The 14140-nt window shown below is 32.0% G+C and overlaps 1 protein-coding gene across 1 annotated transcript in view; it reads right to left on the bottom strand.

Annotated features, from left to right (window-relative positions):
- Positions 1-3036: 3036 nt before the first annotated feature.
- The window catches only part of eIF3l (eukaryotic translation initiation factor 3 subunit l), a 58188-nt gene continuing 47084 nt past the window's right edge, over positions 3037-14140 (bottom strand). The window contains exons 17-19 of the mRNA XM_035351798.2: positions 13779-13871; positions 8988-9068; positions 3037-3183 (exon numbers count right to left, since the gene is read on the bottom strand). Of these exons, the coding sequence (XP_035207689.1) occupies positions 3151-3183; positions 8988-9068; positions 13779-13871 (207 nt within the window). The 3' untranslated portion in view covers positions 3037-3150. The remainder of the gene's footprint in view (positions 3184-8987; positions 9069-13778; positions 13872-14140) is intronic.

Below are 14140 nucleotides of genomic sequence, written 5' to 3' on the forward strand. Positions count from 1 at the left end.
TTACACAAAAAGCAGCATTTTGATTAATTTACTTCATTCTTTCTATTCAAATCTTATTTTGTTACTTTTAAAATATGTAAATACAGACTTGTGACTTTTGCAAAAGTCAGTTGTGGCACCTACTGTCATAAAATTTGCCACTGGTCATAGAATGCACTAAACTGTTGATCGAATTTTGAATTGCACTGAACTCCTTCAAAAATTTACTTTCAGAATCTGGAGGTACCGGGGAGACATTTGGTAGCCTAAGGCATCACAGACACATAATTGGGTCAGGTGAATAAGCTAGCCAATTTATTCAAGTAGTACTTTTTTGTTTAAAATATTCTTACAACAGAGATACTCAATGCAAACAAGTATTATCATCCGTTTGCAAAAAATATGGTTCAATGCCAGCATTAAACAACTTTTCAAGGGTTTCAGCGACCTTTTGCAGATACCTGTAACCACTTACAAAATCTCCATCAAAGATGTGGCCGTTTTTGACGATTTTGTCCCACATTATGAAAGCGCTAACATGGAATTGTGATTTTGCATGACCAAGAAAAGGGGAGTTTCATACATCTTGCACAATCCAGATGCAAACACATCTAGAATCGCAGTTCGGGTTATTATCTGGACATGTCAGAAAACAGCACATGGTCCCATTTCTCTTGGCTCCATTAAACAATATCAACTTAAATGGGCACCTTTGAAAGATGAAGAGAGACATAGATTAATTGCTTCTTTCCATAAGATCTATCATTGTGAAGCAATTGAATGACTGATTCAAATGGCAATATGAGGGTCTTGCACCTGTTTCACAGGCTGCCTGACAGTTGGGCAGGAATAATATTTTTAGCTTATTGGACGACAATGCATGAGCTGAAAGCCTCCAAACTAATATTCAAATGGGATTGGTCACCATTCTCACCTAACTTGAGTCTGGAAAATCCTAGATAGGTGTGCTGCAGCACGCAAGCACGCTCCTTGGGACATTTGGTTTCCCAAGGAAAAGAATTAATATCTGCCATCATGGTCATCCATTAAGCATATATGGTTTAATGGGTGCTTTAATAGTATGGAAAGTTGTCATAAAGCATGCCTTTCTGCAGTGTATATTTTAGTTTTAGTATCAATATTTTAGCATTATTCAACTCACTCGTAATATGGTTTTTAAAATGCTTGGGTACAATTTTGACATATTCTTTTGTTCCACAACAAAAGTTCAGTTTGACTTTCAAAATTACCTTTTATTCTGAATATCATTTAAATTAGAATTTCTTTTAAAAATCAATATTACAGCAATTCATACAGTAATTTAGACACTGAGAAAACAAGGCATATTAGATTTTGCACGTTGTGTTACACATTGATAATGGAATGTGTGCAAAAATGTAACCTAAAAAAGTAATATCACACATTATGAATGCTTTGAGATATAATAGTAAAAAGGTAAATATGCACGAATACTTACATTTACTATAAAGGTTAAATAATTTTTTTCTCAAGAACAGTAAACTTACTAAGTGACACTAAGGGAACATGTGCTTTGTAAATCTGTGGGATATTTCAATCACTTGGCAGGCATCACTGGAACAGACAGAAGAAAACTGGTAAAGGCCTCTTTACCCTTTCTTACCCTACTAAATTCAATGACATTATTTTAATATCCCTTCAAGTAAGAAATTTTATCTCACAATATACAGTACAGTAGCAATCAATTACTTTATTTTAGTCTTTTTATGTACTTTGCAATTACTTTCTTTCTTATTTTCAGGGTGAGTGAATTTCCCCCTTTTTAAATCTGGGGAAAAGTGTAAAGTAAAATATTTATTCAATGAGAATGAAACAAAATTCCCATTACAATATGTATCTTGGTTTAAAAAAAAAATCCAATCTTCCAAATGAGCTGAATTTATGGTTTATATGCATATTCGATGTTCTGTTGTATTTATTCTACAACAGAAATGAAATTAGCCAGAATACCATCATACACTTAAATGACACAGGGATTGTCAAAATTTTTTTTATTCTTGATCTTTATGTGGACTCTTCCATTCTTGTAATGACACAGGTAGACAAAGAATATTAAAAAACATATGCTCATTAATTATAGTTTTCTACCAATGTACAGTTGTGCATTTATTTATGCTTATCTGCAAACTTGACTTTTATGTACAGGTTAGTGCATGAAATATGCAAATTAGGCAACTGGCAATGTGTAGCAATTCCAGTAGAATTGTTTAAAATTAACATGGTTTATGACAGTAATCAATATTCATTAGCTATAAATCAACGACATCACTGAAGTAAATGGAAAAAATGGCAGTTAATTGGTAGACTTAATGAAGTTTGCCCAAGATTATCTCTCAAAATGTCATATCAAGAATTTAGAAATATTTTAATCTAGATGGAGTGAGGAATGTGAAAATTACCTTCTCTTATTCCTGACAGATCCATTTTCCATCGAAGCAGTTTCATGGTTTTGGGGGAATTATCGAAAATGGCCACACCAAGCTTCATGTCTAGTCCAGATTTTCTGCTAATGCATGGTAATGCTCTACATAAAACATCTTTTGTGTCAGAATATTTGGAAACGGAAGGTGTACCTCAAATGGACTGGCAAGCTTACTCATCAACTTTAAAAAAAGACTGAGCTTGTTTGGGATGCCTTAGGTGCAAAATCACAGCATATTAAATGCATTCCTGGACTTCCAGATTCTGAAAATGCCATTCCACAAATTTGAATGAACAGTCTGGCAAACTGTTAAATGTGACTGTATGCCATGTTAAAGAAACATTTGCAGCAAAACAGAGGAGATAATTTTCAAATTTCCATAAATATGACTTTTAATATTTTGAAATTAATCAACTGACAAACACGGTAATTTACATTCAACAATGCTTTTGTACAAATCATTTTGAATAATTTTTCGATGAGTTAAATTTTATTTCTGTCAAAATCCTTTAATTCTTACAAAATTCCTTTTAAATAATGAAATAATATTTAATCTTTGGTGAAGTGACACAACAACATTATAATAAAATAAAACATTTATAAAAAAGATTAAGATAACTTTATTGACAGTTCATACAAATAAACCAGGATGATGATTCTGCAAAAAGACAGAATGCAAAAAGTTATACATTTCATCATTTAATTTATGTTCAAATTTGAATGCTGTTGATCACTCGATGGAGCTGCAAAGAGAAATTAAAGCAGAATTAAATGAGAGTTCAGAATTTACACAAAATATAACAAAGCATTTCACACAAATCTATTCCCCTCTTTCTTCATTAGCATATATACTGTTAGTAACTATGAAAAAATAAATGCTGACTTATAGAACATACTTAATCATCTAAAAGCATAAGATTACATATAACAGTTAATAAACAAGATGTCAATAATTTGGATGTACTATTTTACTCAGTAATTTACTTTGCTAGTGTTGTTGCATAGAAAACTTGTGTAATCTGGGGATCTGCTTTTCAACAATAATTTTTTGGGAACAGAAATATTTCAATTACAAAACAAGATTATTTGGACAATTTAATATACATAATATTGAAGAGAAAGGAAATTTTGAATTAACACGCAAATAAAATAAAAATATACATCACTTACAATCGTTAAAATTTATTGTTGTTTAAAAGTGAAACATGATCAGGGGTTAATTTCTTTATGACTTGTTGTCATAAAAATTATTTTATTATAATAAATTCACGTAGAAGGTTGGTAACATTTCTTAAACTTAAAAAATAAAAATTTAAATTAATTAACAAAACTAATAAAAATGTTTTAATTATGATCAGGCAAATACATTATTTAGAGATTTTATTAGATTTCTTCTTCTTTATTAGATTCATTTTAAGTATTATTTTTAACATGCGAAGAATGATGCTGCTTCCTTGAAACAAGAACATCAATATCGTTTGATGTTGGAAAATTCCACCTTGAAATCTGCCCCTAAATTAAGCATATTTCTGTACTTTGATTTTACATAAAATAGAAAGGCCTCTTCACTAAGTAAGTTATGCAGAATGGTATAAATGTTTCAGTGCTTTATCTGGGAGTACAGAATAATCGGATGTAAGACTCAAGCAAAAATTTATTACTTCCATGTTCTTAAATTGGTGCTTTAAAGATAACATCAATGATAACTTTGAGAGACTATCTTCTTCAGTTACAGGAAAATGTTTAGCATAACTTATTTCTATGTTGAATGAGTTGCTAATCCAGTTGTTGTCAAAATCGGGACAAGGGAAATATTTATTAATGCTCACTTTTAGAGTTTTTAAATGTTAAAAAAAATCTGCCATTCTTCATCTCAAAGTTTTTGATCTGATGCTTCTTTAAAACCGTTGTGTTAATAATGACTTACATATACAGTAATAATTTATATTTCTAAGCTATTTGCAGCTACACCTCGTAGGATTGATGTGGTACAGTAGAATTCTAGAAATCCGCAAAGCTTCGGACTAAAAGTGCAAAAATAAATAAGGTGTATTAGATACATTTCATTAAATTATTATATACAGTATTGCAATAACTTATTATATGCATTAAATTATTATTATATATATAAATTGATTACATTACTCATTGTATTATACATACACAGCATTGAGGTTTCCCGATTTCGCCTCACGCAAAGATTTCCGGTTTCTGATTCCAGTGTTAGAATCACTGTTGCTGTAAAATTTCAACAGCTTTTCTTTATTTTTCCATATATCATACACAATCGTATCGCAATTCCATACGATTCTGCTATAAGCCGAGGAGTAGCACCTGTCTCCATGTTTTTCAGAATTAGCACTTTTTGCATTACCGTCAATGCAACATGTTTACGTTTTTAAACGTTGCAAGCAGTAAAATCAGGAGCGTGTTTCTTATCTGTCATTGTATCAAAAAGGAATGAAATTTAAAATATTCTTAATTTATCCACAAAATATCCGGATAACAAAAAAGGCAGCACTAAATAATCTCGTGAAATGACAATGCTCAGAAAATACAACAACGTGAATCGTGAACTTGAAAGAAGAGTTGAGTGAATCGTCTGCTTTCTTACCTCGATGCAGATTAGAAGGGGGAAAAAAACTTTTATCATGATGTCAATAATTTGGTATTTCCGTTATGACTTTTATTATTCGGTAATTATGACGTCATTATTCGGTAAGCACTTTTTCTTCGATATTTCGTACTCAATGTTGCGGTTTCCGTAACCCTATAAAATGAATGTTTATATTTTGAGAAGCGACACGGATTTCAGGAGTTGGCAGATTTTCGGAATTTGACTGTAAATCCACCGTGACCAACACTCGGAGGACAGGATTCAAAAGTGAAAACGTTATTCCCTCTGACTATAGCTCATTTCATACAAGATTCTCATGTGGCATCACTGATAGTTTGCTGCCCAGCACCATAAGTTGGCCTCTTTTTGCATTTTATTTTACAGTTTTCAATAAAAGCCCATATCATTTCAAGCATGTGTGTCAATTTTTACCTCTCTACCCGCATTATTTTGTGAATTATTGAATTTTCATATGTTAACGAACTTTCGGGTTACCGGTAATTTTCTCAGGCACTATTTACTTTGATGCTTTATTTTATTGTGGTAAATGTGAAACAATCCACTACAACTTTTCTTTTCAGACAAAAATTTTAAACTAATTTAATTAATGCCAAAAATGCTTTGCAGACTCCTCGATATAGCTTCACTGATCCCGCAGGGTCATGGAACATAGTTTAAGAACCACTGCACAGGATGGAAGTGGCATGGAAATTTCAGCCTTCCTTGAATAACAAAAAGTTTTAGTTAATCCTTTGCATCAGAGTGTGTCCGGTGTGGACACACCTAAAAATTTCCTTCTGTATGCACAGAAAAATTGAATGAAAAAGGATTTATAGGTTATTATATAGGTTACTCTGAACCTTCTTTACTTAGTAGGTGGCAGCTCAACACAAACCAGTCCATATATTTTAGCCATGTTTAGTTTTTTAAGACCCTCATTTTGTAAAGAAATCTTCCAGATTTTTTTTAGGGTATAAAAGGAATTGTTTGAAAAGAAATTTCCATGTTATTTTTTTGGCTGTATGCTAATCTCTTTATTCTATAATAGTTTAAAATTTTTACCTTGAAATCTTGCCTAAAATCAAACGGCGAACCCTAGGTGTGCCCAGACCGGGCTCACCGATAATCCAGGACAACTGAGCGTCTTTATTCTTTGTTTCTCCGCACCTCATCAGTCAGTTCATTAACAAAAATGCTCGTTTCAGCACTCTTTTCGAAGCTCTATTCAATCAGTGTGGCACTTTGGGCACACCCACAGAATTGAGTGTGTGTGTGAGTATGGCAAAGCCTCGAGGGCTATCTTCCTAAGAGGAGGGATGCCTTCATGGAGGACTTTCTAAGGGAAACTGGCTCGTATACACGCTACACATGGGGAAAACCACGAAAACGCCCATGCAGCCAGCCCGTTCGCGGGATTCGAACTTCGGACCGAACTACCAGTGTTCAGCGACTTTACCGCTCGGCCGCTGGTGGGCCCCCCGCAGAATTGAAACGATAAGTGTTATCTTCACAAAATTTTACTTGTGTACTCCTCTAGGCCTAATTAGACTGCCTACCTTTTTTAAAATCAAAACTCCGACTTTAAAAGGTAGCGTGCTGGAAAGGGTTAAAGCTACCTATTTACCAAATGACTTTTTTTACCACATGTTTATTTTAGGATATATATACTAAATTAACATAGATTTTACCACATATTACATATGTAAAATTTGTTTCCTATGAATCCATATTTGCTAACCAGACATATTTTTAGAAATTTCCTATCATTCACAGTTTTTAAACACCTTCATTTGAAAACATCTAAGAATGTCATTATATTGACATTCTTAGATTATTCCTTCTTTAAGTGCTTCAAGAAACTTATCTAAAACTGATATTTCTTTGCACACTGATTGTTTTAGTTTCTTCATAAACATATTTTCCTAAGATTCTGTACATTTAGTTTCATCAACTATAACAATGATAGCAAATTATTTTCTTTTACAATCAATTAATCAAATCTATTTTAGAGACTACTGCTGCACTGTAGCAAATTTCACCAGATTTTAGGATAAATTAACAATATGCACAAATGGCCATTTATAACAGAACAATTTAAATTTAACATTTATATTACAAGCTTAATGTAATGCAGTTTTAGTTGGGGGAAAAATCCAATAAAATGTACCAATTCTGTTTCCAGCTTGATTTGGCAAATACCAAGTCCCGAGATTGCTGAATGTAACAGGTACATCCTGTACCATGGTGTTTCATCATTTTGATATGTTCAGCCCTAAAGCTACACAGTAAGGTAACTGAGCCACCATAAAGCAGAAATACCTGGAAGTGTGGATCATTCTCAATGAATACAACACTGTTAAGGATTATCGACGAATCAAATCCACCTAATTGTTCAAACTTTCTAACCTGAGGGATGTGCTATGTAAATAAGATGAAATTGCACCACAATACACACTATAAAACTAGTAACTGGGTGGTTTGAAAAACAAAGAAGCTTTAATACCTTTCACATGCTGCACAGACCCCTGATCATTGGGTCTGAGTGTGATATACTACAAGACATAGTAAAAAAAAAAAAAAAAAAAGTTTCTTAATCATCATGAAATGAAATAGGTGTTTTGCAAAAAGAATGGCTAAAAGGACATTTAATTATTGAACTGGGCAATTCCCAGAAGAATGGCTGTAATATCGGCCTCTAAATAACAGCACACGGCATATTAGTAAATATATACATGGTATATATATATATTAGTAAATATATACACGGCATATTAGTAAAGTACAGTAGAAGTGCAGAAATCTGCAAAGCTTGGGACCAGAGTTGTCCAGATTTTAGGATTTTGACAGATTTCAAGATAGAAAAGATAAATCATAATATTCAGACTAATAGTGCAAGATAAATAAAATGTATTAGATACATTTAATTAAATTATTATATACATTATTGCAATAACTTATTATATGCATTAAATTATTATTACATATATAAATTGATTATATTATTCATTGTATTATATGTACACAGCATCGAGGTTTACCGATTTCGCCTCACGCAAAGATTTTCGGTGTTATAATCACTGTTGCTGTAAAATTTCAACAGCTTTTCTTTATTTTTTCCGTATGTCATACACAAATTCCATACGATTCTGCTATAAACCGAGGAGTAGCACCTGCCTCCATCTTTTGCAGAATTTGCACTTTTTGCATTACCATCAATGCAACATATTTACGTTTTTGACCGTTGCAAGCAGTAAAATCATGAGTGTGTTTCTTATCTGTAATTGTATTAAAAAGGGATGAAATTTAAAATATTCTTAATTTATCCACAAAATATCCGGATAAAAAAAAAGCAGCACTAAATAATCTCCTGAAATAACAAAGCTAAAAAAATACAACAACGTGAATCGTGAACTTGAAAGAAGAGTTGTGTGAATCATCTGCTTTTTTACCTCGATGCAGATTAGAAGGGAAAAACCTTTTATCATGATGTCAATAATTTAGTATTTCCGTTATGGCTCATCATTATTCGGTAGGTATTTTTTCTTCGATATTTCGTACTCAATGTTGTGGTTTCCGGAACCTATAAGCTTAATGTTTATATTTTGAGAGGCAACGCGGATTTCAGGAGTTGGCGGATTTTTGGTATTTGACTGCATTACAATTAGTGCTGATATTTCAGTTTCATTTGCCTAACCTCTGCATACAATGCAACTCAATGTCTATAAAATATAATTTCAGTTCAAGAAATTATTAAATGGTAGAATTATAATCATTTAAGTTCTATAGCTTTTCTCAGTCAGGATATCTATACAATAATTTATGATGAAACTCAATAAAATATGAAAATAAAAGCACTATTTTTTTCACATACTTGAATCATTATTAAAAACAATTAAGAATACATGATCAAATTAAATGCACTATAATTACCTCATCAAATTTGTGAATCTGCCGAATGAAAAAATCTCCATATCTACTAGCCACTTTAGTGTCAGCAATATGGATCATATCCTACAAACACACAAAATTTTAGAAAGAAAACAAAAATGCAACCAATTAAAACAAGATAGCACTTTTTAACAAATGTTGATATAAAATAGCTTTCTATGGTGAGGAAATCAAACTTTCATTAAAAAAAAAAGGTTAATGAACATTAAAAAATAAATAAAAATTCACAAAACTCGCAGCATACTTTTAAGGCAAAGAATAGTTATTGTTTAATATTCAAACAGTGACCACAGTATAATTGAAAACTTTTTCTAAATATGAATACTGAATTGTTTCAGGCTATGATTTAAAACCACTGTCTAAATAAAGCTACAAAGAAAGAAAATCCATTTTGGTTAAGTGAAACTTTACCAAAATAGCTTTTACATGTTTCAGAATGAAAATCAATTGATGTTTATTTTTAAAAAACTGTAATACTTGTACAACCCTGAAATGTGGAGAGTTTCCGCGTAGCATGATGCCACCATTTCAAAAGAACTCCAAATTAACTTAAATTAGCAGTATAACACATGATTAAAATTACTCAATTACTTTTAACACAATTTCGATGTAAAATACATAAATATTTAATTAGATTTTCCAAATTTTACATTCTTTGATTAATTTCATTTTGCAATTGTCTAAAGCTTTTAAACTTGCCGACCAGATGGTATAGTGTTTAGGGGAGTCGACTGTGATACCAAAGTGCCTGGTTTCGAATCCCGGAGAAGGCATGGTTGTGAGTGTAAGTCCCTTCATGGTAGGCAAAGGCGGCCCACCTAAGTGCCGCCATAATAAAGTGACCACCATTTCTGGCCTTAGTAAGTGGCCCGGCCAAAGTCGGCTGACAGCCCACCACTGGTTGAAAAACAATAAGCTTTCAAACTAAAGAAATTCTGAGAGAGAAGGAAAGCTTTGATTTACCAAAATAGGTTTAAATACAATGGAAATAAAATTAAAAATTAATGCATATACTGTTGCATGAATAAATCTGATTATGTACCAATCTAAAACAGATAAATATTAATTGATTAAATATTAATTGAAGCTTTATATGAAGTTCTACAAATACCTACAATGAATTAAGACAATTCAAGCAAAATAAATCACGAAGGGTGGGTCTATTTATTTCTGAAGAGAAATAAAAACTTCACAAGTAAGGGCTAAAAATAAAAAATTAAGAGATCTGGTCATCTATTTAAAGATGTGACGATAAACCAGGGGAGCTGGCAGCAATGCCATGTGTCATAAATAAATAATGCATTAAAATTCAATTGAAAAAGTACATTGTCATACAAATAATTATTTACAATCAAAAAATATTTTTGAACCTTATTAGCATTTTAAATGATTTTAACAGATAACGTAAGTATGTGTATAAATACATACATGCATTTATGCGAGTGTGCGTGTTTGCACACACACACGAACTAGTACCTCAATATACATATTAAAAGCCATTCAAATCCTTTGTGGTATACCAAACTCTCTCTCAATATGAAATAAAGGGGAAATAATTAATTTGTTCTAATAAAACATTTCAATTGTTATTATTATAAATACTATTGAATAATACTAAAATACAAATACATTGGGTAAAATATAGTTCATAAATGGCGAAATGAATATGATCAGGGTCCAACAGGAAGACGAACCTATGACCTTTACGCCTCAAATTTCAACTAAATGTCTTACATGACGTCAACTAAATGTCTTATGTTAAAATCTCAGATATAAATGTCTGCATCTGTGGAACTGAAGGCTCCCCAGAACATTATATCTTCCACTGCTCTTAGATAGACTCAAATCATCTACACTTCCCAACCAACTACGATACAGCATAAAAAAATGTATAATACAAAAATTGTGTGGCAATTAATGATATCTGCAGAAGTATCTATATAATAACAGCGATGGGGACAAGATATTTGTCAGCCAAGCTAAATTTAAGTATTGACTAAGTAATCATTTCAAATCTACTGAATGTTCTCAGCAGTAACAATGCTTACATAAGGTTAACATGACTAACTAATAAACTTATTTTTTTCCCCTTTTAAACTGTTAAAAACCTTAAATAATGAAATAACAACAGTGCAATATAGAATAACAGTGCTGTTATGACAAAGCAGCAATAAGCACCAATTTTTGTTTAATTTTCCCCCCTCCATGAGTACTTTTATATATTGTGTGTTATGTGTTTGTGTATTTTGCAAGTTATATATAGTTTACGCAGTATGTATTTAAACGTTGTACGCAGTACTATATGTTATGTTTTATAATTCGATGTGAATGCCGTTAATTCCACTCAGCACTATGAAGCTACTATTACCAATAGGTATGCAAGATCTTGTTCTTAAAATACATAAATTCCCAGGACATATCCTTAAAATACATAAACCCTCTTTAGTCTTCCCTGGGAGCTGCTGCTCTGGATTGGAGAGGGCGTGGGACATACACCTACTTATGTCCCACGCCCTCTCCAATCCAGAGCAGCTCCTTAAAAAAAATAAGTTCATTAGTTAGTCATGTTAACCTTATGTAAGCATTGTTACTGCTGAGAACATTCAGTAGATTTGAAATGATTACTTAGTCAATACTTAAATTTAGCTTGGCTGACAAATATCTTGTCCCCATCGCTGTATTATATAGATACTTCTGCAGATATCATTAATTGCCACACAATTTTTGTATTATACATTTTTTTTTTATGCTGTGTCGTAGTTGGTTGGGAAGTGTAGATGATTTGAGTCTATCTAAGAGCAGTGGAAGATATAATGTTCTGGGGAGCCTTCAGTTCCACAGATGCAGACATTTATATCTGAGATTCTAACATAAGACATTTAGTTGACGTCATGTAAGACATTTAGTTGAAATTTGAGGCGTAAAGGTCATAGGTTCGTCTTCCTGTTAGACCCTGATCATATTCATTTCGCCATTTATGAACTATATTTTACCCAGTATATTTGTATTTTAGTATTATTCAGTAGTATTTATAATAATAACAATTGAAATGTTTTATTAGAACAAATTAATTATTTCCCCTTTATGTTAGACATCAGGTGTCCCCACCCTCCATCACCAGTCACCACCAGCATGATCTAATCTAATCTCTAATCTTTGTTTGGTAATTAGTTTCATTCTTTTCATTACGTTAGCTGACTTAATAGCACCTTTGTTTTTCAAAATAGAGACACTACCATACCTGGCATAGAGTATGCAATAGTTAAGTCTCAGAAATACATATCACCTCGATATTTTTCAATTTTTTTTATGTTTGTTACAATCACCAAGCCTGATTTTACCAATTTTCATTTCTTCTTCTCATTAATTTTCTTAAAACACATTTTTAATGAATTTAAAACAAATTTAAATCACTCGAAAACTCAAGAGTTATAGCAGAGGTTGTTTATTGAATAGTAGTAACAGGCATACTGACACTCACGGACAGCTCACGGGTAGCTTTGTCTTAAAAGAGATAAACAAGTACAGTAAGACCCCGCTTAACACAGTTTCGGCTTAGCGCTCTTTTATTTCAACCCAGGAATTCCCCGAAATTGTGCGCGGCGCTAGGTTTCCAAATAGCATATCCGAAACAGTGTAGTTGTGTTTCTTGTTTGGTGTGGTCCTGTACAGATGCATTTTTATCATTTGAAACATTTGTTGACATTATTGTAAGTATAAATTTGTATAATACTATAACGATTAATACAGTGACAAATATTATGATCTTTAGTTTTTATCATGGGTGACAATAAAAAACAAGAAAAGAAAGCAACCAGAAAAAGCACTTTACTAGAAACTAAAATGCAAGTGATTAGAAGATTAGATTCTGGTGAACGTCAATCTCAAATTAGTGCTGCACTGAATTTGGCAACTTCAACAATAAGGACAATTCTTAAGAATAAAGAAAACATACTGTCATCGGCAACTGCAACTACGACAAGCTCTGCAACTAGAATTACCCGTTCTAGAAATAACATTATAGAGGAAATGGAAAAACGACTGTCTACATGGATTGATGACGAAACTGAACACAATATGCCATTAAGCCAATCTATCATAATGCCTTCTTGAGAAAAAGGCAGAACATTGGAAACACAGAATACACTGAATGATCTGACTGACTGAGAATTTTAATTGTTTTTATAAGTATATTCGTTTATATTGTTTTTATTTTTGTAAGAAATAAATGTTTGGTTTTATTTTTATTAAAAAAACCATTATTAAATTTAATACCTAACCAATTTTCTATCCATCTTCCCCTAACCCCATTATTTACATGTTAAGATAGCTTCGTTTAGTGCTGTTTCGCATTATGCTCTACTTTGATGGAACGTATCCCACGTCTCAGAAACACATACCACCTCAATATTTTTACAATTTGTTTGACTTGTGAATTCGTACCCCCCGTCTTAAGCGGGGTCTTACTGTATAGTATTTGCAGTTATGAAGTTTGAGTTATATTCCAAAAAAATATTGCATACCAAATAAAAGTTTTTGCATTCAAACAGGACATATACCGAGTTGGGTACATTTGAAAGCGAACAAACATTACATTTGAAAGCGAAGTACCACTTTATATATAATCATTCAGTTTCCTTGTAAAGCTTCTTCACATAGAAAAGAAACTTGGGCACTACAATTCTTAAAATTCATTTTCTGTCTTTTGAATAGTTATCAGCTTTATCACCAACATAATTAAAAACAGAAATACATTGAGCAAAAATTTCTTACTTTATCAATATAAAAATCAACTTCAGAGCCGGACTGAAATTCTCCCTCCAGGCCGCTTGTGCCTTTAATCCAAACCATATTTTTCATTTTGTGCTAAAAGGAGGAAAAAGAAAATCACATGATTAAAACAAATTTTATTTTAAAAAATGGAGGGAAGAGACCTATTACAAAATGCAGTTTTTAATAATTCTTTATGTTTTATGACATATACCAGATCTAATTTGACAACATAAAAATATAATTTTGTAGAGATCCAAATATTAAAATCAAGTGGAATCATCTTTCAGAAGATCTAGATCAGCCGTACTCCGCCTGCAGGCCATATGTTACTTCTTGAATTTTTTAAGTTTCTGGGTAGATAA

Source organism: Stegodyphus dumicola, chromosome 6 (assembly GCF_044657685.1).
Source record: "Stegodyphus dumicola isolate Sdum_Otavi_A_Nest chromosome 6, ASM4465768v1".
Lineage (NCBI taxonomy): Eukaryota > Metazoa > Arthropoda > Arachnida > Araneae > Eresidae > Stegodyphus > Stegodyphus dumicola.